The sequence below is a fragment of the Durio zibethinus genome, chromosome 15 (genome assembly GCF_047325235.1).
Source record: "Durio zibethinus cultivar Kanyao isolate XHJ-2024 chromosome 15, ASM4732523v1, whole genome shotgun sequence".
NCBI classification, from domain to species: Eukaryota; Viridiplantae; Streptophyta; class Magnoliopsida; order Malvales; family Malvaceae; genus Durio; species Durio zibethinus.
In genome coordinates, this window is record NC_143176.1 from 4,953,956 (window position 1) to 4,976,846 (window position 22,891).

The 22,891-nt window shown below is 35.1% G+C and overlaps 3 protein-coding genes and 1 pseudogene across 5 annotated transcripts; 3 read left to right on the forward strand and 1 right to left on the reverse strand.

The window, feature by feature from the left end:
* Nucleotides 1-52: 52 nt before the first annotated feature.
* LOC111301672 (ultraviolet-B receptor UVR8-like) lies at nt 53-5,569 on the reverse strand. 2 transcript variants are annotated; one of them, XM_089744442.1, is made up of 6 exons: nt 4,772-5,569; nt 3,787-4,136; nt 2,417-2,527; nt 1,384-1,752; nt 1,193-1,300; nt 53-619 (listed from the first exon to the last, which is right to left on the reverse strand). In XM_089744442.1, exons 2-6 carry the CDS (start codon nt 4,057-4,059, stop codon nt 278-280), a joined length of 1,203 nt encoding a protein of 400 aa, XP_089600568.1. In that variant the 5' UTR covers nt 4,060-4,136; nt 4,772-5,569; the 3' UTR covers nt 53-277. The 2 variants fall into 2 exon arrangements, with proteins under 2 accessions (XP_089600568.1, XP_022753241.2); XM_022897506.2 differs by having other exon boundaries at nt 3,787-3,996; nt 4,772-5,565.
* A 430-nt stretch (nt 5,570-5,999) lies between these two features.
* LOC111302312 (uncharacterized) lies at nt 6,000-17,368 on the forward strand. Its single transcript, XM_022898242.2, has 9 exons — nt 6,000-6,443; nt 6,975-7,025; nt 7,633-7,684; nt 8,289-9,540; nt 10,364-10,402; nt 11,573-11,839; nt 16,189-16,396; nt 16,517-16,542; nt 16,962-17,368. The coding sequence occupies exons 1-4, from the start codon at nt 6,318-6,320 to the stop codon at nt 8,492-8,494; spliced, it is 435 nt and encodes a 144-aa protein (XP_022753977.2). The 5' UTR covers nt 6,000-6,317; the 3' UTR covers nt 8,495-9,540; nt 10,364-10,402; nt 11,573-11,839; nt 16,189-16,396; nt 16,517-16,542; nt 16,962-17,368.
* LOC111301673 (putative disease resistance protein At1g61300) lies at nt 12,923-15,663 on the forward strand. Its single transcript, XM_089744209.1, has 2 exons — nt 12,923-14,721; nt 14,871-15,663. Exons 1-2 carry the CDS (start codon nt 12,923-12,925, stop codon nt 15,661-15,663), a joined length of 2,592 nt encoding a protein of 863 aa, XP_089600335.1.
* Nucleotides 17,369-17,503: 135 nt separating the features above from the next.
* On the forward strand, nt 17,504-22,518 carry LOC111301674 (nuclear/nucleolar GTPase 2-like; annotated as a pseudogene). The gene is made up of 11 exons (XR_016328081.1): nt 17,504-18,064; nt 18,404-18,539; nt 18,631-18,760; nt 18,914-19,071; nt 19,469-19,570; nt 19,698-19,798; nt 20,090-20,224; nt 20,585-20,720; nt 21,323-21,423; nt 21,701-21,758; nt 22,026-22,518. The product of XR_016328081.1 is annotated as a nuclear/nucleolar GTPase 2-like (transcript).
* Nucleotides 22,519-22,891: the final 373 nt, after the last annotated feature.

Below are 22,891 nucleotides of genomic sequence, written 5' to 3' on the forward strand. Positions count from 1 at the left end.
AGAGAAGAAAACGGGAAATAAAGATCAAAACAACCTTCTGAATTCAAATAGGTAAACTTCAAGATAAAAATCGATAAAAGCAGGGGAGAAAGCAATCATCATGAGCTACAAATTCAACTTTCAAAAATACAACAGTTGGTAACCAGCGTGCACAGTTACAATTCATGTTTCATGTAATTCTACAAGAAATTTTATGAGGGGGGGAAACAGTGTTTCACTTCTGGAATGAGAACACAATGCGAACCTCCACAAAGGCAGATGTTAAGTTCATTGCATTTCATCTGCTTTCTGAAAGAAGAGTTGTTTCTTCTTCCGTTTCCTGAATAAAAATCTCTGTAGGTTCAAGGCAACCCCTCAATTTGTCATGGCCTAGTTGTGCTCGCTCATTGTCCCCAAATCCAAACATCCTCCCCTGGTTAGTTACCACCACAGTGTGATACAGACCTGTGCTAATCTGAGAAACATGGTGACTTCTCAAACTATCAAGGATTCTTGGTCTCATAACTTTATCAGATACGCGTCTGTCTGGAAACCCCAGGCTTCCAAATCCCATCCACCCAAAGCCATAGACAGAACCACCATCAACCAGAACAAATGTTTTCCTCTTTCTTGCACAAACCTACATCAAATGGTAACCATTGTCATTCAGTCATGCAAGCAAAGCATGTCATTTGACTAAACAAAACCAACTGGATTCTTCTCATGGACAAAGATAGTCATGAAGGAATACATGCATAGTGAAGAATAGAGATGATAAGCATCCATGTCAGCTTCAATATACTTATAGGCATGTCAGCAAGCCTTGATGTGCACTCACAACTAAATATTACCAGCACATCAAAGTCCAATTCTTGAATTCATTAAGAGAAATAGTGTGCTGCAAAAACAATACAATTTTGAACCAGCTAGGAGGTGAGCCAACTTGGCATGTGCTCATAATGAAGTTGCATATGTGGTAAGAAGGCAAGAAGGCCTTAAGAGTTTCCAAAACTCCCATCAGTTTCGATGTGTATCCAAGCCACAATTAAATGAATGAATCATAAAAATCATCCACAAGAAAATGAGAAAAAAATCGAGTAGGAAGAAGAGTTCGATTTGGGTCTTCTGCACTATTAGAATTAAATACTGCATATTCTGATTCACTCAAACATCTTACTCCATCGGCAATGTTATAATGATGAATGAAAGTAACCTGCACAGCAAGCCGACTCTTAAGGCTGATCAATTGTTCTGGAAGAGTCTTATCGATTTCATCTCCATGGCCTAATGCACCACAGTAACCTTTTCCCCAGGTATATACCTACAACCAGCATAGAAAATTGTCAAACCACAAAAAGACAAGCATATCAACAAGAAAAGTTCAATTCAAATGCAGGGGCTCACATATCCACTGGAATCAAGAGCCACAACATGCTCATCACCAGCAGAGACACGAAGAACATGAATACCCTTTCTCTTAAATGTCTGGATTGCACGTGGCTGGAACTCATTTTGTTGCTCTCCATGGCCAAGACAAAAATTAGAGCCAGAACCAAAAGAGTAAACTACTCCATTGTCAGTTACAGCTAATGCATAGCTTGGACCAGCGGCAATCTGAACTACAGAGCCAACTCCCTCAAGCAGTTCAACCATTTTTGGGGTTGGCCGGTCTTGAGTGTCACCATGACCCAGCTGGCCGTGTGTGTTAGTTCCACATGTATAAACATGGCCTTGTCTTGTACGGAACACAGTAAAATTCAGTCCAGCAGCTACCTGAAACAAGTTCAACCTTTCTAATATTATACAAGAATAGTTTCGGAAGAAAATAAGTACCTGTTAGGTGACTTGAAATCTTCAAAACTAAGTTGCAAAGAAGATGAAGAAACTTCGTACTAAATTATTGCCATGATAAAAGTAACAGTCTAACTTCAAATCAACTCTCAGATTATATTAAGTATGCTTTATTGCAAAAATTATCCTTGCTCAGTCCTTAAACATCAAATGACATCTTAACCTATATGAAACAACTTGGCTTTGGAGGGCTAAAGTCTTAGACATTGCTCATCAACAAGCTTAAACAGCATTTTACAGAACAATACTGCATAATGACTTCTCCTGAACCACATGAAAGCATAATACATAATACTTGTTAGGTTTCAGGACAATCATCAACCTATGAAACTAAATAGTTATAGTGATGACAGAAAACAGCTGCATGGGAACAAAAACGTAAGCTGATCATTCTGAACATTCAACTACAACTCCTCCTCAAATGACTCCAAAAAATAAGGAGAGATAAAAGAGCATCAATGCGAGAAAAAACAAAAAGTACAGCCAATACAAATAAGATATTATAACCTCTAGCACAAGCTGCTACCACCCTCAACAAAACTGTTATTTACATGTTACACCATGACGAGAGTGATAAGTACTCTACCTCTTTAGAAGGAATTCCCTTCATTGCTTCGACAAGCCTTGGTCTAAAAATGGGGCGGCTTGTATCTCTGTGGCCACAACAAAAAGATGAATTGTCTCCACATGTGAAAACCTGCATAAGTAATTGGTGACAATATGAATATGGCAACCACTTGGTAACTTATTGCATATGTATTTCAATGTTCAAATGCTAAAATATGCATGCACCGACAAATTTGTGACCATAAAAGAAAGTGGGTGTATAACATATAAAATTAGCCAAAACAGCTTAACTTTATATACATTAAAAGGCAAGGATCACTTAAAGCATGCTCAACTAATGCATCTCAAAGATGAGAAAACATGTTTATGGTGCTGTAAAACAATCAAGCAATATAAGCTTGGATCATCATGTCAAGCTAGATTAGAAGTAAACCCAGCTCATTCAACAAAGCTGTGGAGTTTGGCTCAAGTCCGCCAATTTCAAGCCTTTCACCTGAGCAAACTGACTTCAACCAAAGGCCTGCTCAACTAATCAGCCATCAGAGCCAGCAATGCAAGCTCATAAATGGCCATCCATACCCTAACAGAGCTCATTATATAACCAAACCAGTCTCAAAATTTTATACACTCTGCTTTCTGGGCTAGGTTTAGCTTGCTTCTGACCTTGAATTTAATATATGAAGACCATAAATAGGTTGCTACCATTACAAACCCTTCACCTAAAATCCCAAGAAAGTATTCTGTACAGTCCACATTTTCATAACTTATTATAAAATTTTATTAGAATCAAGATATTAGGAATTGATCCAGCACTTAATAAACGAAAAGATTGCCCCTATTTAATAAATAAGAACTAGAGTGATTAAGTCTACACTTCAGAAAGACACATCTTAGTTACTCAGATTTAGGTTAAATCTCTCACGTCAGACAGCACTAATTGTCCAGCCAATGCAAGAGTCCAGACAACCAAACCATGCATAGCATGCCAACATGCTACATAGTATGTAGCATACATATTATTTTCAATTGGCATTTGCTGCCATGTCCATAACAAATAGCACTTGAAGAGGTGTTCACTAGATGTAGCTCTAAACAATTATCTCCGAATGTGTTCAGTCAGAGCTCAAAAATGCAACCTTGCCACCTTACCCAAATTATAACTCAATGATCTTATCAGCGCTCACAGTCAGGTAACATTTGACTTTTTCAAAGGCAGCTGGATCAAACATTCACAACCACATCAAACATTAACATGCATGTGCAATTGTAAAGAAATTATATTGACATCATCTGCTAGGGAAAGATAATGTATGATTCCTTTACAAAATGCACCCTGAGTACACTATTTCTAACTAAAAAAATGGAAATGAAATAAGATGAGTAACAAACCTCTCCAGACTGCAAAATGAATGCAGCATGATTTTGAGAAGCTGACACCTGGACCACATTAGCTGTAGAAGGGAAGTAAATCCTTGTAAATGCAACACATTGTGTTGTTTCAGGACCATGTCCAAGGACACCACACAAACTGGAACCACAAGAGTACACTGATGAGTTGCTAATTAGCAATGTGTGATACCTTCCGGTTGTTACCTGCATCTGGTAAATCAAACTGATAATGAGTGTTGAGTAAACCGAACTCTTTTGATGGCAATATGGCATCTATCAGAGGTGGAGGCAGAAAAAGAAGAGATCTAAAAACACTATCGACGTGAAATAAGAAACGAGGTCTTCTTTTCCTAGCAAAAAAATATGAATGATAAGAAATTATCAAACAACCAATCGTTAAAGCAGGGTAAAAATGCAACCCAACAAAATAATCTACTGTTAAAGCATGATAGAATTCAGCCAAATTTCGACTTAAGCATAAGTTAAGCCTTCCTTTAGCTATTGCTTTTATTACTTACTTTCCACTATTTCCTTCTTCTTACTTCAAAAATTGCTGTAAAGCATATTTGATCACCAATTAAATCGCAATTACTACAAACCAAGAGTTTAGCTTAATTGGTTCATGCAGCCACAAGAGGTGGCATTAGGCGGGTTCGCAGTTACACTTGCGACCCCTTATCCTATCCCCAACCGGCTTCCTTTGTAACAAAAAATTGTAATTACGCTATATAAAACTAGACCTCGCATTTTATTATTATGCACAAAAACTAAGATCGTAACTTTAAATTTCTTCGAAACTACCATTTCCTTTTATGTTCAAACAAGCCAAAAAAATGCAAACCATAAAAGACCAAACAGAATCTAAATCAAAATTAATTTCTAAACCATTTCTAAACTTAACACACAAAAACCAAAGTATATATTTATTCATTTTAAAAGTAATAATATAATCAAAGTTATAATAATAAAAAAAAGAAATAGTTACATTGCCTGCAGAGGTTTGGACCATATCCGAAGATTGCTCCACTGACTGCAAAAACCTCAAAACTCTTTTCCAATTCCTATCACACCTTTCAAAAACCTCCATTTGACTACTCCAACTCATCCCTATATATAACCCATTCGTTGTGCATAGCTGAAACGCCGCTAAATCAACCAGCGACCTGAATTTCGTCGGGTAAACCCCGTGACTCCCTCCGAATGTTCTCGACGTCAACTCCAGCGACACCAGGTCAATGGCACTTAACCGTTGACCGGACGTTAGGATTTCCAAAATTAAATGGGATGGTAAGTCCTCGATCGAAAATAACCTATTCCGATCGGCCATTGAAAAAAAAAGAAATTTTTTGAAAAGGAAAGAGGGAATTTAGGATTTTGATTGAAAAAACCAAAGAAGAAAAGATCAAATTTTGAGGCGAAATCTTAAGCAATTAAAGCAAATAATAAAGAAAGCATCGGTAGGGAGGAGAATTGAGAAATTGAATTGCGGTTGATGCTTTGATTGGAAACTAATCATCAGATGGGATGGATCGGATCGCTAGATCACGGTTGATTTTCGTTTTGGGAAGAGAAAATTTGATTGTTTTATCTGAGAAAAAAAAATTTTAAAAGCAGAGGATTATAAGAATTATATTAAAGTTTGAAATTGGATAAAAACAAAACAAAAAAAGGAAGAATTTACTTAAAGATCAATCACTACCGAAAGAAGCAAATTATTTTATGCTTTTTGTTTTCTCATACTGAAAAATTTGAAGTGGAAATTGAGCTCAAAAGTTTGTTATTTAATTTAAAAGAAGGATGGCAAAAAAAATATATATATATTTTTAAAAAATGTAAAAGTCATCCTACTGACAATCCTGACCCTTTTTTTTTTTAAATTAAAATTGGTAAATTTTAGATAAGATATCAATTGAAAATATACGAAAAAAATATTAAAATTTTTATAAAAATTATATATATTTAATAAAAAAATTTTCGTGTTTAAAATATATGATACAATAATTTTTTATTTAATGTTATGGGAAACAAATACCACATAAAAAAAATTGTGAAATAATATTATATTTGATAAAGTCAGTCCGATGATAGATGTCAATGGAGTCCATAACATTTTGACACGTATCCGGATGTTTTTCTATAGATGACGTGTCGCAGAATGATTGGTTAACTGACTTAAAGTAACGGAACTGCCGATGGCTTTTCCTTTACAGCTGAAAATCTGCAAGAGTCTGTTCGGTTTTGTTTTTGGTCGTGGATTCCACTAGTTGTCGTTCTCCCACGCTGTTTTGTCTGAAAATTGAATGACACGTGTAACTTCAAAGAACCGCCACATGACTTCCTTTTTTTCTCAGATCTCGCTCGCGCGTATGTGGCAACTGCAGCCATAAAACAAAGCATTTTACCTCTAAGACAAACTCTAGCTAGTCTCTTTTTAACAAACCCTAACTCGCCTCCTTTAACAAAACGCCATAGCTACCACCGAATTTCCCTTACTAATTCAAGCTCTTCTTTTTGTTTTTGGGGTTATAGTAATGGAGGAAAATAAGAAGGCAGATGGGCATGAAGAGGAACAAGGAGAGTCAGAGTATGTATTGCTTGATCTTGATGCTGTTTCTGGGCAGATTGACATTCCCCCAAATGCACCTTACACTCTTTCAGTGAGCTCTGAATCTCATGTCTTTTAATTGTCTGAAGCATTTAGATTTTTGGGATGTTTCTTTTTGCTACTTATTTTTTTTTGTATTTGGAAGTAAAGGTATGTTCAAATAGTCTTAATCTCTGAGTTCGAATATTGAGATGAGAAGATTAGTATTGGCACTACTGTTCATGCAATTGCTTTCATTATCGAAGAACTCAATTTATACAAATGTGTATACTCATGTGTATGCCTTCTTTTTTTAATTGTTCAATGAGATAAATTTCGGCCTGTTTATGTTTTTGGGTCTTTGATTGGAGCTCTGCCATGGCTGAAATTGTTGAATTTGGTTTGATTGCAATGCATTATTGTTGCTTTTGATGATCTTTTTACAATTAATATAGAGGATAGTGTTTGTTTTCTTAATTATATTTGTTGGCTGGGAATATTTGTTTAGTTGATGAAATGGTATTTTCTTGTCAGTTTTGCGTAAGATTTCCCTGTTGTTTTTATTTTACCATATTGTGATCATCAGTTTGTTAATGAATTTCAGGGTCTGGATATGATGAATCCGATATTAATCATAGATGAACAAGTAAAGCTGGTGAGTTGTTAGCTTGCAAAATCTCATGTTTATCTTTGGTAAGAAAGGTTCCAGGTTATTTATGTTTTGAAAGTTTTATTCCTTGATGACCATACTTACGCAACTACTAGGGACTGTCATTGTATTTATTTATTGATGTTTATATCTTTAGTATTCACAATCAGCCCAGACATTATATATTTCTGAATTCTTGGCATCTAAAGGATTCTTGCTGCCCTCTTCTTTGTTCTTTACCATATCTGTTAGACTCATTCCTCTCTCGCATTATCAAAGGAGTTGGTTGAGTTGGTAAAGTTCAAATACTTCGCTTGTAAGACTCAGGTTTAAGTTCCGTTGCCAGCAGTCTAGGCCTGCATTTTGTCCTGGTCCTGGAATGAGGAAGCCTCTCCTCACCTCAAACTTATATGCACCCAAAATAAAAAAAAGTTCGTTTGTCATAAATTTTACTATAAACTAGGAATTTGGTGGTCCACAATAGGCCTAAGCTATTGCTATATTTTGACTCTTTGATTTCAACTTTAATAAACACCAAGCAGTTTCTGACATGCGAAAGTTTTTAATTCATGAAATTTTCATTTTTTAAGTTAATATCTTTTTGAATTTACAGATCGGAGAATATGAAGAAACAATTGGGACCTGCTTTGTTTTCTCTGAAGATGGTGAGCAACATTTTTGTTATACTTACTTTGAGCTTAACTGGGAGGTGGTTAATTATCTCCCGTTCTCTCTTTTGTTATCATTTTACACTTGCTTCCGTCATGCATGGGAGGATTGTAAGTTCAAGTATCCTTTCATTAGTTTTTATTTGATGGTAAACAAATACCATCGAAGAATTAACTGTGTAAGTAGCGAACAGACCACCAGACTTCATTTTGAGGTTACATTGAGTCTCTTATTCTTAATTTTAGTGAAATCTTTATGCCAGTTAGGGAACGTATGAGCAAGGTCTCATGGGAAATTAGTTGGATGCAGTTCCTTGTCCATTTTTTATTATCTTCATAGCATTCCCACCTCAAGCCGAGAATAGTTTAATTATAATGCATGGGGTTTGTTTACTAATGCAGATACAAGCTCATTCTGTTTGTTCTGTTTCAATTGCATATCAAGATTGCTGGGAAAGTTGCTTCCATGATTCTTTCAATTAGTTTACGGGATGGACCCTTTTATTACTGTCCCAACCCATTGTTTTTTATGTTCATTAGGTTTATTAAACATTTTTGTTGTGTGAATTAAGAATTTTGTTGTTCCAATTATGATTTGCAGAAACTTCCCCTGTAGTACATGAAGAGACAGGTCCATCAGAAGCAAATCTCTTCTCAGGAAAATGTATAATAGACCCAAATCGAGCTCCAAGAAAGCAAGTAAAACCAGTTGCCAGACTTCACAAGATTCTAAAGTTTATATTGCTACCAGATGATGATGATGTTCAAGATGAAACAAACGTGCCATCTAATTCGATTTGTAACTAGCAAACTCTGATTTGTAGTTGCTGGTTAATGTTCTTCCTTAATTTTGAAAGTAATCCAATGTAATTCAAGCATATTTACGCTCTGTGTTTCCCTCTGCCATTCCTGATTCTTTCCCATTTCATCCTTTCCAAGATTCTACCTGCATCAGTGTCTTAGACCTTCAGTAAATCCTGCCTACTTGGTACTCCTTCCGAGGGGTATTCAAATGTTAATTTTAGGCTTTTAGCAAATTCAGAAAAAAAAAAAAAAAAAGCTTTGGAAATAGAAAAGTCAGTGTGAAAACGGCTACTAGTATTTAACTGGAAGTTCTAGCAAAATGTTAAACAAAAGAAAAAAATCAACAAAGACTGCTACTTGCTTTAAACATGTTCTTGTGGCACCCACCATGGAGGTGCCTGTGTCACCAAGACTATAACAATTGACTCATAATTTGTCTTTTGCTTTATTTTTGCACTTTCCTTGGCACTTTCGTTTTTCTTTCCAAACCCCACCCTCATCCGTTTCCTTGCGTGAATATCAATCAAGTTGCTAACACAAATTTGCATAGCCTGTTGAATTGGTTCATTTTTCTCTTGTTTTTCCTTGCACTTTCCTTAGCACTTTCTTTTCTTCTTCCCAAATCCCACCCTCATCTTTTTCCTTGAGTGAATATCAATGAAGTTGCTAACACAGATTTGCATAGCCTGTTGATTTCATTTTTCTCTTGCTTTTCTTTGCACTTTCCTTAGAACTTTTTTTTCTTATTCCCAAATCCCACCCTCATCTTTTTCCTTGAGTGAATATCAATCAAGTTGGTACATTCTTTTCTTGCTTTTCCTTGCACTTTCCTTAGCACTTTCTTTTCTTATTCCCAAATCCCACCCTCGTCTTTTTCCTTGAGTGAATATCAATCAAGTTGCTAACACAGATTTGCATAGCCTCCTACCAGTAGTTGATTCACTGTTTCTCTGCTCCATACACTTCTTTAACCAGGGTTCTGGTCTTTTCTTCACTGCTTTTTCCTTTTCAAGGTCTTGCAGAAGAATCAGCCATTCTAGGGGCTCAAGGTATGAAATTTTACTTCCGGTATTATGTTTCTTTTTCATACTTGGCATGATTTTGTTTTCTCTTCTCTACTTGATTAATGCTGTTCCTTTTCCTCTTTCTCTGCTGATGTTGGCTTTCTACAATTATTTTTCTTTTGGATTTGCCTAGTTTATACTTTCCTCCTTAGGGTATCCAAATGTTACGCTCAGAAGGAAAAAGGAATACCATGCAATACTCGGTAGTTGACTGCAAATGCCGACATGACAGACAAAAAGCAAAAGCAAATGAAAAATGGTTAAGAATGGAAATTACTACGAGAATGCACTAATTGCTTTGAGTCTGCCCTGTGGCACCTACCATGAAAGTCAGAAAATGGCACCAAGACAATAATTAATGACCCATAGCTTATTTTTCTTTGCACTTTCCTTGGTCGTTACCATTTGTATTTCAGTCATATTTATTTCGAGTTAAATAGGTATAAAATATGAGAATTATTATTTCATAATTAACTTTAAGTTCTAACGTACTAAATATAAAATACATTTTTAAAAAAAATTATATATGATTTTTGTTAAAATTTTAATCTGATCACTTTTGTATTTTTTTTTATTGTTATCACTTTTGACTATTCTTTCCACGACGCTATTATTTCTTTGTAATTAAATACCAAATATCAATCAAGTTGTCAACACAGACTTCCACCTCTCTCTGCCGCTACTTGATTAATTATTCCTTTGCTCCATATTCGTCTTCTACCTGGGTTCTATTGTTAGAAAGGGAGTTTGCTTCTTGTTATCTGATTAGGCCCTTTTTTTCTTTATTCTTTTTATTTTCCTATTCAAGGTCTTGCAGAAGGGTCAGCCATCAAGGGGTTCAAAGCAGGTAATTTTTACTTCTGATTCTTTGGAGGCTCATAAACTGGGTGGCAATTTGCTTGCTTTGATTATGTTTCAACCTTACCATGACATGCTTGTTTTCACTTTACAATGATTGTATTTTAACTTTGTTAAAACCATTGTTCAGATGATTTTACGGTCTTGATTGGAACATAAATATTTGGTCAAACAATTAGATAACAAGCAAGTTGAACAATTGTAATAAAATCATTCATTTTAGCTTTAAGTATGATCGCAGTAATGTTATTACTGAAAAGGAACAAAATATTTTAAAAGCTTACTGGTGGTAAGGTGGACACGTCAGGATCTTAGGCCTCCTGTGAGTCTTTGGAGATCTGATATTTAGAATTTCCATATATTTATAAGGAAGTTGTGTTGATAGTTGATGAATCTCAATTTGCCATATATAAGAAAGGCAAATTTTACAGTACTTAACAGTCCTAGGTCTTAATTTTATGTAACCTGCTTAGTGTTTCTAAGAGCTGATGGTTTGGTGATATGAGTTGAGGAAAAGGCTTCACCCTGGAAAGGCCAAAAAATAAAATCAAGAGCTAGATTGTAACAGATTGGAAGAAGAAATAAATGATTTGATTATCATAATTGGATTGTAGCAATTATCCACAATAATCCATAATCTCAAATGCTTTTGAAGACCCCATGCCCAGATAAGACAAAGAAAAAAAAAAAGATGGGGCTAGGGAAGTAAGCTTTTATTTTACTTTAATTTTTAGGAAGAAGCCAATACTTTCAGAAAATAGAGTTGATATAATCCATGATGAGCGGATTTAAACTTAGAGTTGAACTTGTACGAGTGAATGATTGCTGAATCTTGAAAATAAAATTTATCTTGTCAAAATTTTATTTCTTGATTTGTTGGAATATTATCGGTTTATTTCCTACATATGCATTTATCAGCAACACGTACGAAGAATACACAGTCACCTGCTTCTTTTCGAAAATGTTGTTTCTTATCTTGATCTTTGAACATCCAACTGTTTTTAGTGAGAACTGGACAAACACATTACTAAGTCTAAAAGTAAAGACTCAGGGTACTTTTTCACTTACCATTTTACGCATCTTTTCTATTTCTATAAAATGCTACAAACTTGCTTAACTGTTTTCTTTTAATGCTTATAATGACATTTTCTCGGTATAGCTTAGGCACACAAGATTTCCCTATTCAAACTTCATTGAAGTCCAACAGATATCAGAAATTGGATTATTCCAGAACCTCCCCTGGTTATAGGCCACATAGATTATTAATATATATATATATATACATATATATATTTGGCCAATAAATCTATTCTAGCAGCATTGGGACATTGGCAAGGAAGTTTGCTGGTTCATTGGTTTTTGGGCCTTTGTTCACTGCTTTCTTTTCAATTCTAATCTCTCAAGAAGTGCCAGCCAGTCAAGTCAGGTAATTTTTACTTCCCATTCTCTGGTTCATTTGATTCTAATTGATTGCAGGGATGTAATTTGTTTGCTTGGTTTTCTTTCAAGCATCTATTCTTATATAATTTTCCTATTTTGTTGTGTTATTTGTTTTATTTTTGTCCTCTTCCCACTTTTTACTTTAATGTTGACTTATTAACCCTACTAATACAGCTCTTCCATTAAAATATCTGCATTTTCAATCATTGGATTGCTTCTATGGTCTCATTTGGCACAGGATCCTTATACTTCTAATGACATATTTCTCTGCCCCTTTTGGATGGTCTTTTGTTTTTTTTTTTTTTGGGTGCAAAACTACCTAGCTTTTGACAAATTTCTTTATGATTATTTCTGTTTTAACTTGTTAAAAATATTTTTCACATGCTTTCCATGCTTTCGTTAGGCGCATGGTATTAAGATCAAGCAGTATTAGATAAAAGGCTATAGAATTGGACCAAAATGCTTAGCCATTGTCATGAAATCTGAATTTTATTCGTAAAAAGTTTGGATTACAAATGAGAAATCCTTGAAAACCAGCCCTATGATGAGCGTTATATCTGCCCACCTTTGAACAAATAATTTGTCAGTGTGACAAATGGAGTTAAGTACAGATTTTTTTATGACGACATCCTAATGATTCGGCAGTCTCTCCATTTTACTCTAATTTAGTGAAGGGACAAATAGAAATGTGTAAAACATGAACAGTTTGAGCTTTGTAGGGAGCTATCTAATTCCAAAATAACATAGAAAAGACCATAGAAATGTAGAAGTTGCTCATCATATCTTTTCCTGAAATTTGACACATAGTGTTTTAGCTTATAGCTCTTGTAGTCTATATTGGCATTATTTCTTCCTTTTCTTCTTCTTGTTAATTTCCTAAGGGAAAAAATTTCCCTTATAGGACTAACAATATATCGTTACGATCAAACTTCTGATAGGAAACTTTTTGTAAAACAATATGTGCTTCTTTACTTGATAAATATGTTAATAAAAAGTCGTTTTAAGGAGTGTATGGACCTAAAAAAGCATTCTAATGTACATATGGGGTGCTATGTAGGTACTTGTTGCAATGGACTTTTTGGCAAATAAGATTTTCACACACTTGGAAAATTACTGTAGTCTCGATCAGAATTTAGTCACCCTGAAGAGAAAATTGGTGGACCTAAATGCCATGAAGGAAGACAATAAATCAAAAAAGATTGTAGAGCTGCAACCAAGAAAGAAACTCAAGAAAGGAGTTGAGATTTGGTTTCAAAATGTTGAAAGGATCAATGGTGAAATACTTAATGATCTTGAAAACGAAGTTAGAGGAAGCAGTCTTCTCTCACGTGGATTCCTTGGAGCAAACGTTTTAAAAAGGATACAAGAAGTTGAAGAACTTCTTCAACAAGGAAAGAGTTTTGATGGTTTGGTTATTGACGATCCTCAATGGATTGGACAGGTTTTGTCGACAACCAACTTATTTGGTGAAGTTGCAAAGAACATTATGAAAGAAATTTGGGCATATTTGATGGATGATGATGTTTCGAAGATTGGAGTTTGGGGAATGGGAGGGGTGGGTAAAACAACAATCATGAAACTCATCAACAACCAACTTTTAAGAGAGACTGAAAAGTTCAACATTGTCATATGGATCACTGTAACAAAGGAGTTGAACATCTTCAAAATTCAAAAAGGCATCTCAAGTGCAATGAAACTAGAACTTCCTGAAGATGAGGATGAAGCAATAAGGGCAGGGAAGCTGCATGAAACGTTGACCCAAAAAGGCAGGTATGCGTTAATCTTAGATGATCTGTGGGACAAACTTTCTCTTGAAGAAGTAGGAATCCCCGAGCCTTCTAATGGGAGTAAATTAGTGGTAACAACCCGAAAGCTGGATGTGTGTCACTATTTGGATTGTCGAGAAGTAAGAATGCCTACTCTTCCAAAACAAGATGCATTGAATTTGTTCTTAGAGAAAGTGGGTAGAGATGTTTCGAATAATCCAGACCTGTCGCCAATTGTGGAATCTGTTGCTGAGCAATGTGCTGGTTTGCCCTTAGCTATTGTCACAGTAGCTGGAAGTATGAAGGGCATAAGTACCATTCATGAATGGAGGAATGCACTAAATGAATTAAGTAGACGTGTAAAAAGCGTGACTGGGTTAGATGAGAAGGTATTTCAGAAACTCCAGTTTAGCTATGATCATTTAGAAAATGAAGTAGTCAAACGTTGCTTCCTCTGCTGTGCATTATATCCCGAAGATTGGGAAATCTTTCCCATTGAGCTCATACAACTTTGGATTGAAGACGGGCTTGTGCAAGAAATGGATAGCTCGCAAGCGGAGTTTGATCAGGGGTTTACCATACTGAATAAACTCAAAAATAGTTGCTTGTTGGAAGATGGCAAATTTGCAGATACCGTGAAGTTGCATGACCTTGTGAGGGACATGGCATTACGCATCACAAGTGTAAGACCAAGATTCTTGGTAAGAGCTGGCATGCAATTGAAAGAGATACCACATGTGCAAGAATGGGCAGAAGATTTAGATGAGGTTTCACTGATGGAGAATTATGGAATGCAAATTCCACCAGAAATGCCGCCACCAAAATGTCATATGCTCACAACCTTATTGCTGCCTGCATGCGGTGTATTGAGAATTCCAGAATGTTTCTTTGAGCAAATGCCCAGACTCAAGATTCTTGATCTTTCTTGGAATCGTTTTAGAAGCCTGCCAAATTCCATCTCTGATTTGGAAACTCTCACTTCATTGTTGCTTGGTTATTGTACAAATTTGAAGAATATGCCATCTGTCTCGAAACTTCAAGCTTTGAAGAAGTTGAACCTTGAAGCAACCCATATGAAGAATCTCCCTCATGGGATGGAAAGGTTGGTAAATCTCAAATATCTTAATTTGAGATGTACAGGTATGACAAAGGTCCCAGATGGAATATTTTCAAATTTCTCACGCCTTCAGCACTTGGTGGGATATAAACGTTCTAAAAGAAGTCAAACATTCTTCGGAGGTGATGAGATAGGCGGGCTAAGAAAGTTGGAAATTTTCGAAGGGACGTTTACGACTTGAAGGAGCTGAGCAGTTATGTTCAAGCTTTGCCTGGACCAACACGAGGGCCTCGTGAATACAAGATTCGTGTTGGTGATGGAAAAATCGGCAATGATTTCTTTTATAAAAAATGCATTGAATTTAATGGTTGCCAGTTCTATGGAAATGGTGCTAAGCTTCCGTCCAATATTCAACAATTGAATATTATTCACTGCATTGCTGAGTTTCTTGAAGAGCAGCCAGTTTTCTCATGGTTTATCCCAGTGCCATATGGTATTTTTTCCGGTCTTGAAAAGATTGATATAACTGGTTGTGAAAAAGTAAAGAAGTTGTTCTCTTCTGACTGTGTACTGCAAAATCTCCAAAATTTGGTACAGTTACGTGTTTGTTTTTGTCAGGAAATGGAGGAAATAATAGCATCAGAGTCAGAATTGGAGGGAGAAGGAACTGATAGCAGCAATACTATCAAACTTTCTCTTCCCAAATTAAGGGATTTGATATTGTGTGAACTGCCAAAATTGAAGAGCATTTATAGTGCAAATGGAGCATTGGTTTGTGATTCTCTTCAAAGAGTTGAGATACTCTTTTGTCGAAAATTAAAGAGGATCCCTCTATATCTTCCCCTGCTTGAAGATGACCAACCATCTCCTCCACCTTCTCTCCAAATAATCCACATAATACCAAAAGAGTTGTGGGAAAACATGGAGTGGGACCATCCCTATGCCAAGTCTCTATTGGATCCATTCGTGAAGGGCTATGATCGGTGAAAACGCAAGTGGATTCGTTCACGGTCAGATGCCTGCAATCAATCAAATTAATTGGTTAAATGCCGGACGAAAACGGTATGCGATTCAATCCCACGTTTATTTCTACCTTTCTCTCTTAATCATCGGGTGTTTTGTGGCAATTCCTGATAGTCTGAGGCTAAGTAACTCGATTACACAAGTTACTCTGAATTGCATTTTGCTTTTGATGTTCGTATTGTAATGTTTGCTTGCTGTGTACTTGGTTTCATCTCTGTAAAAGGATAAAAAGAAATGTGAATAATTCTGTCAGTGTTTATCATCCAAAACCAAATTCTCCCTATTTTGCATCGAATAGAACATGCTGAGGCAAAATTTTCATGTAAAACCTGCTTGATTTAGATTTGGAGAATCATTGTGTTTTATGAAACCATGTGTATATGGCTCGAATCCGTAGTCAATGTATGATTTAAATTTGACACTTCCCATATAAGCTTCATCTCACTTTTCCCTTTCCATTTTTGCATATTTCTCTCTTACCAATTCCAGGGTCCTCTCTTACCACACCAGATGACTTGTTTGAAACGTTAAAGATAAGCAGCAAAGCCAAAGGAGTGATCCCTTCATTTTGAAAGAAGTCTTCATGCATCTGAAGGACAGATGGCTATTGTTGGAGTTGGACTCCCAATGCCAAGTCGCTGTTAGAGGCGTTCATGCAGGATTGGTTAACTATTTATTGAAAGGCCTAAACACTGAGGTATAAAATTCAAATCAATGCATATTTCTAACCTTTTCCTTTTCTATTAATAGTTCATCTGTCTCCTTTTTCCCTTTATTATACGTTAATTTCAAGCTTCTCTCTCTTTGTCTTTTGCAGTTTTCCTGGATATCTTAGCAAGCCAGGTATTATTTGATACCAAGATCTTCAACTTGCTATAGTGTTAAGATATGTGGAGCATAATTACTATTCTGGCGCTGATTGTATCTCTACGCCTATCTATGCAAAATTTTTAGTGTAAGAAAATTATGGGTAAAATTTCGCACATGTAATTTGATTGGCCTAATTATGCTTATATACTTAATGGGTAATCAGTTTAAAAATTATTATCACGTTTGTAATCTCTCTTTTTTCATACTAAAATTCTACAGCAATTAGAAGTGGACATAGCTCTCGTGTTGACGGTGAATCAGTATAAATCTCGTATTTCAATTTTTTTTCTTTTTCATTAAGTTTGTGAAGGGGAAATCATCTATTTTGTCTGTCAGCTCTTTCTTTTAGTTTGTTATCTCAATGATTGTGATATATTTGTAATTTCCTTCAGGTGTCAAACTGGTTTTATGTGTGGTGTCAATTACAAGCCACCCACATTGGCAACAACACAGCTGTCGCATAGGTTTTCTCCCAAATTGACCACTAGTTTGATCCAGTCCAGTGTTTGCCAGACAAGGCTTCATTCATTGGCATGCTAGTGAAGAAATGAAGGCAGGTGCAAAAAACACGTGAAGATCGTACTGGTCGCAAGAAAGACTACGAGGAAGTTGGAGCTGAAGGTGTCAAATAGGAAGGAAAAGATCACAAAATATATGTTTCATCAAGCAGCAGCCAATGATCTACCCTGTTCCTAATCTTGCTTTACTTCATCACTTGCTTTTTGTTATAAATTTGTCTTATGTACTTCATCTCATGCACTGTCTCTCTTTCTATGTCAAGTCAGTGGATTTTCAAGTACAGTTGTGAGAATCTGGAGTTTAGCTCGTATCGTTTAATGATATTTCTTTAAGTTAGAAAATAGTGGTTTATAATAACATATATTTAAGTTAAATAAAAATAAATAAAATAAGAAGAAAATAATTTTATTTTTTTAATCAAACCCTTTGCATTAAAAAAAGCATACCCCATTTTTTAAATAATAATACTATTAATATTAGATATTAAAAAACTGTCTTTTAAATATTAAGAAAAATATATTGCTTTTTTGAGTTGACAACAAAATAATTGTGGATGATATTAACCCGACGCAACTCCGCCCAATTAAAAACGGATCCAACCGTGTAAATACCCAATTTCGATGGTTGCCTCATAAACCCCAAAAATCAACTTCCGGCAACAGCTACTTTCATTTTCCACTTTCCCACACTCTCTGGGTTAAACCGCTCAAATCTCTCGTTTTTTTCAATAAAAGAAGGACAATGGCGCAGCAGAACAAGGAGAAGAAAGTGAACGTATGGGGTAAACCGAAGCACTCGCCAGACATGAACCGAAGCGATGGCGGGAACAAAGATTCGAGAAACGCCGCCACCGTGCGCCGCCTCAAGATGTACTACATGAAGCTCAAACGTGACAGTAAAGGGAAAATCTTGAGCCATGAGTTTCAATCTAAAGAATTGCCCAACACTCACGTTCACCCCGATCGCCGCTGGTTCGGTAACTTAAAAAAATTAACTTTTTTTTATTTAATTTAGACCCCGTTTGTTTGTTAATTTTATTAATTGCTTGGCTTTTTTGTTTCTAGAAGTTGGATGTATAAGCCAATTATGTTTTTGTTTTTTTGTGAATAATTTGTTAATTTGTTTTTTCTTTAATCGAATAAAGTTTTTTCCTTTTCTTTTTTAATAAATTTTGAGGAAGTAAAAAGCAAATAAGAAAAGAAAAACAAATAAAGAAAGAGCTTTAGTGAAGTTTTACTTCATTAATTAATTGGCTTGAGTTTTTGTTTGTGTTGTTTGGCGCTTACATGGTGCCATTATTCCTTTATTTTTGCAGGGAATACCCGAGTTGTGAATCATTAAGAGCTAGAATTTTTCCGTGAAGAGCTCCAAAGCCGGATGTCTAGCAATTACAATGTCATTTTGAAGAGGATAAGAAACTTCCGTTGTCTCTCTTAAAGGACCATGCCAAGGTATGAATTCTGTGAAAGTGAATCTTTCTGGCATTTGGGTTTTCTCTAATTCTATTGTGTTTGTTTGTTGATAAAATGCATATGTATAAAGGAAGCTAGAGCTCATCTTCTAGAAACAGAGCCTTTTAAGGATGCATTTTGACCTAAGAGGAAGAGGAAGCGCCCAAAGCTCCTGGCTGTAGATTATGAGATTTTAATTAAGAAAGCAGATGGTTCTCAAGGTAAATTATTACTATTGTTAGGCTGAAGGATGAAGTTAGGGTCATATTAAAGTGCATCTGATTATAATATAAGTAGTCTTTCTTAAACTTCTATAGGAACACAATATTGATGCTTATATTTGTGTTTCACATTTTTTTATATTAACTCTGCAGATGCCTTTGAACAGAAGCATGGTGCCTCTACTTCTGCAGAAGCAGGTGAGGGAGATGGATTCCATGACCTAGTTCGGCATACTATGTTTGAGAAGGGTCAAAGTAAACATATATGGGGTGAACTCTACAAAGTAATAGACGCATCTGATGTTGTCCAGGTCAGTCTTTCTTCTGTCACTTAGTTTTTGGTCTCTGTAGAAAAGAACATGTTAAACCCATCTTCCCCCATTTTTTATCATTTTTTTATGACATTACAGTTTTCTGTTCGTTCTTGGTTATTTTGTTACAATGTCATTCAGGAAAATTCACTGATGTTTACTCTAACTCTTCGTTTTTCCTGACATACTTATGTCTGAAACATATCAAACTTTAAACATAGACCTGAACATAAAGATATGATACTCTCAACCCAAAAAAAAAAAAAAAAAAAAACTCAAAAACTTGAATGTATCTATGTTAGACGCATAACTTCTTGTCCCCTACTTTAAGAGGAAGCAATAGAAGGGAAACTATAAATTCCATGTCATTTTTTCTTAATTTTCTTTTATGTTACAGGTTTTGGATGCTAGGGACCCACAGGGTACAAGATGTCGTCATTTAGAGAGGCATTTGAAAGAGCATTGCAAGCATAAACACATGATTCTTCTGTTAAACAAGGTTAGTCACATTTTCATGTTGAAATTTCTCTAACATTGTTGTTATTTTTATTTGTCTTTTTTTTTTTGTTGTTGTTCCATGACGTTTTCTGAAACTGCTTATAAATTCTGGTAATACCTATTTTCAGTGTGATCTTGTTCCTGCCTGGGCTACGAAAGGGTGGCTCAGAGTTCTATCCAAGGAATATCCAACTCTAGCATTCCATGCAAGCGTTAACAAGTCTTTTGGCATTTTACTTTAGAATGTCTTATTTTTTAATCAGGATATAAAATTCTCTGACCTCCTGATCTTTTAGAAATGTAGTGATTGCAACATCTTTTGTTGTTTTGGTTGTTAGCTAGGCACACTTTGAGCTAAAACCTAGTCTGTTTTAATTTTTAAAGAGCTACGGATATTCCATTTGAAGCGCTTTGTTGTTGTTTTTTTTTTTTTTTTTGGGTATATTTTGGTTGACCATCTGTGTTTATTTATTTTTAGAATTTTCTTTTGAAATTTGTACCAAATTTGACTTCCATCAATTGTAGGTTGTCTTTTGTAAGTACTGAGACAATTTGCCGGCTTAAAAAGTGACAAGCAAGCGATATCTGTTGGATTTATTTGGTATCCAAATTTTGGCAAGTCTTCAGTTATCAACACACTCCGAACAAAAAATTGTAATGCTTTTGTTCGCCTTTTTACTTCTTTTACTTGATGCACTTGTATTCTTACTTCTGTAATCCAGCATTTTGGTAATATTAATCTGTAATTATGTGTTCTTATGCATGCGCTAATATTAGGTTCCTTAACTTATTTTCAGATATACCTGACCTCTTATTGTTTGCCCCTTAATTTAGAACATTAACCATGTTTTCTTTTTTGGCACATTGAGAACTTTAATCTTGCACACATTCATGTAATGATTTTTTCTTTTTGGTACTTTTATAGAAGGATAATGTTCTCAATATATTTAGTTAATTCATCTTTATTTATGTACGGTACTTTAGTTCTGCTGTTGAATTTGTTTGCTTCTATGTCTTGCAAGGTTGCTCCAATCCCAGGGGAGACTAATTAGTGGCAGTAAGTAACACCGACTAAAAGGATTTTCTTAATTGACCCTGGGTATGTATATCAGAACAGTGACTCAGAAACAGATATTGTGCTGAAGGGTGTGGTATCTTCTTTGTCTACTTGCTGTTTTATTTTTTGCCCTTCATCAACATTCAATGTTTTCTGGTGTATTATTTATCTAAACTGGGTTTTGTATGGTTTATCCCATGTGATATTTGTTGTGAAAATAAGTATACTCATTGTTGACTTAGATTTAGGTTCATCGAAAATTTTATTTTAATTTAATGTTAATTTGATTTGCATTGTTATTAATAGATTTGCATTGTTATTAATAGATGAGTGAGCCAATTGCATAATCTGCTGTAATTGTTGGTTGGCTCACATACCAAAGGGAGAGTCTTGACATTTGTCGAAGTTAATCATGATATTTAATGTTTTGATTGCTTTTTTTTTTTCCTATGGGATTGGGAATTAAGAAGTTAAAACACTGCTGTCTTCTATGTATGATAACTTATATCTCTTCACCATGTAAATCTCCAGTTATGAGCTAAAATATGCAAATAACATGAGCTGTTCTTTCTTCATTTTATCTCCTTGAAGTTTCTTTCCTTCTTTTTTGTGGTAACTGTTATTTTTCACTAGGAGATGTTTTTGATTTGTAATATTCTTATGCATATCTAAGTATCAAACTCTTGTTTTTTCTAGGTACATGTCACGAATTTAGAGGATGCTGCTGAACACATAGGAGTTTTAAAGCATGTCAGGAAGGAGCACTTGGAAAGAGCATACAGGATAAAGGACTAGTGAGCTACTTTGTGGATATTATTGAAGAGCCTTATAAACCAATCAATGGACAATTTGCATAGATCCTTAAAATTGCTCCTTTTATTTTGCTTGTATTTTTAATCACATATACTGAAAAGAAATAAAGAATTGTTACTAGTTATCCTTACCAGGAAGATTGCCTCCCTTGTGACATTTGCTTTTAGTGTTGTGCCCATTCGCTACTCTTCAATGATAAAATCATAGAACTATGAAAGAGTTGCAATTCATTAACTATATTTATCGTTCTGCTGTTGTCATGGAAGATGAAAATGACTACTTAGTCCAGCTATGCCAGTCAACCGGTAAACTTTTTAAGGTATGTGTGAACCTTAGGTTTCAAGCCTCGTTTAGTGTTGACTTTAGTATACAAAGAGACGAAAATTTAAACCCGGAGCTTAGCTCAAATGGTTCATATGGTCATTTTTAAAAGATGTCATCTAGCAAGTTCGGGTTTTGAATCCTAACCCTTGTAATCTCTTTTTAGGATATGGCTTATTTTGTACCAAAAATAAATGAAAATTTTGTGCATATCTAAGTTATAACATTTAAGCGAGCATATGCTTTGTAAATGGCTTATGTCCAGGGTGGAGAACCTGATTTGGGGACTGGAGCGAAGATGATTCTTCATAACAGGCAGAGAGGTAGAATACCCTTCTTTGTTCCTTCTCCTAGACAAGAAGCTGATGATTCTTTAGAGGAACCCACTGTGCATGGGATAGACAAGGATGCTGTGGCTGATAATAGTCAGGTAGATGCTGCTCTTAGAGCTATCGCAAATGTTATGTTGTTCCAGCAGCAGAAAAGTGTACCTGTTAAGACAGATCTCTTCAGTGAGAATGAACTCACTAGTAAGGCAGGCAATCAGCTCCCTGCTAGTGAAATGGCTGGTGAAGTTGGAGCCTCTGATGTTGAGGTTGGAGGAACTAGCTCAGATGAATCATAGACTTTTAGTTGTAGAAAGAAGATGAAAAGGCTCATTTTCGTAGTTATGCTTGTATGTTGTAATTGTGATTTTGTTTTTCTTTATTTGAAAGATAGTTGGGCTGATTTCAATTAAATTTTGTTTTATTTATTAATTAATTCATGAAATTAAATTTTTTTATATTAATTATGGGCAATCTTTTATCTCAATCAAAGATACCAAGGTCATTTAAAGATTCTCTAATTTTCTTGATTTTCTCTAATTATATCTCACTTCTTTTTTACTTTTTTTTTTGTTTACTTTTATCTTCTTTCACAATTTAGTCCTTTTTATTTTATAGTAAGAAATAATAGAAATGAAAAAAAGAAAATTTTAATTGTCATATTCTTATTATATTTTTCTTAAAAATTTTAAAATTCATTTATATTATCCGCAAATTTTTTATTATGGAAGTTACTCATAACTCATAAGTATATAATTGGGTTATACTCACGTCAAGCAGTTAGGAGTGATAACGATTTGATTCA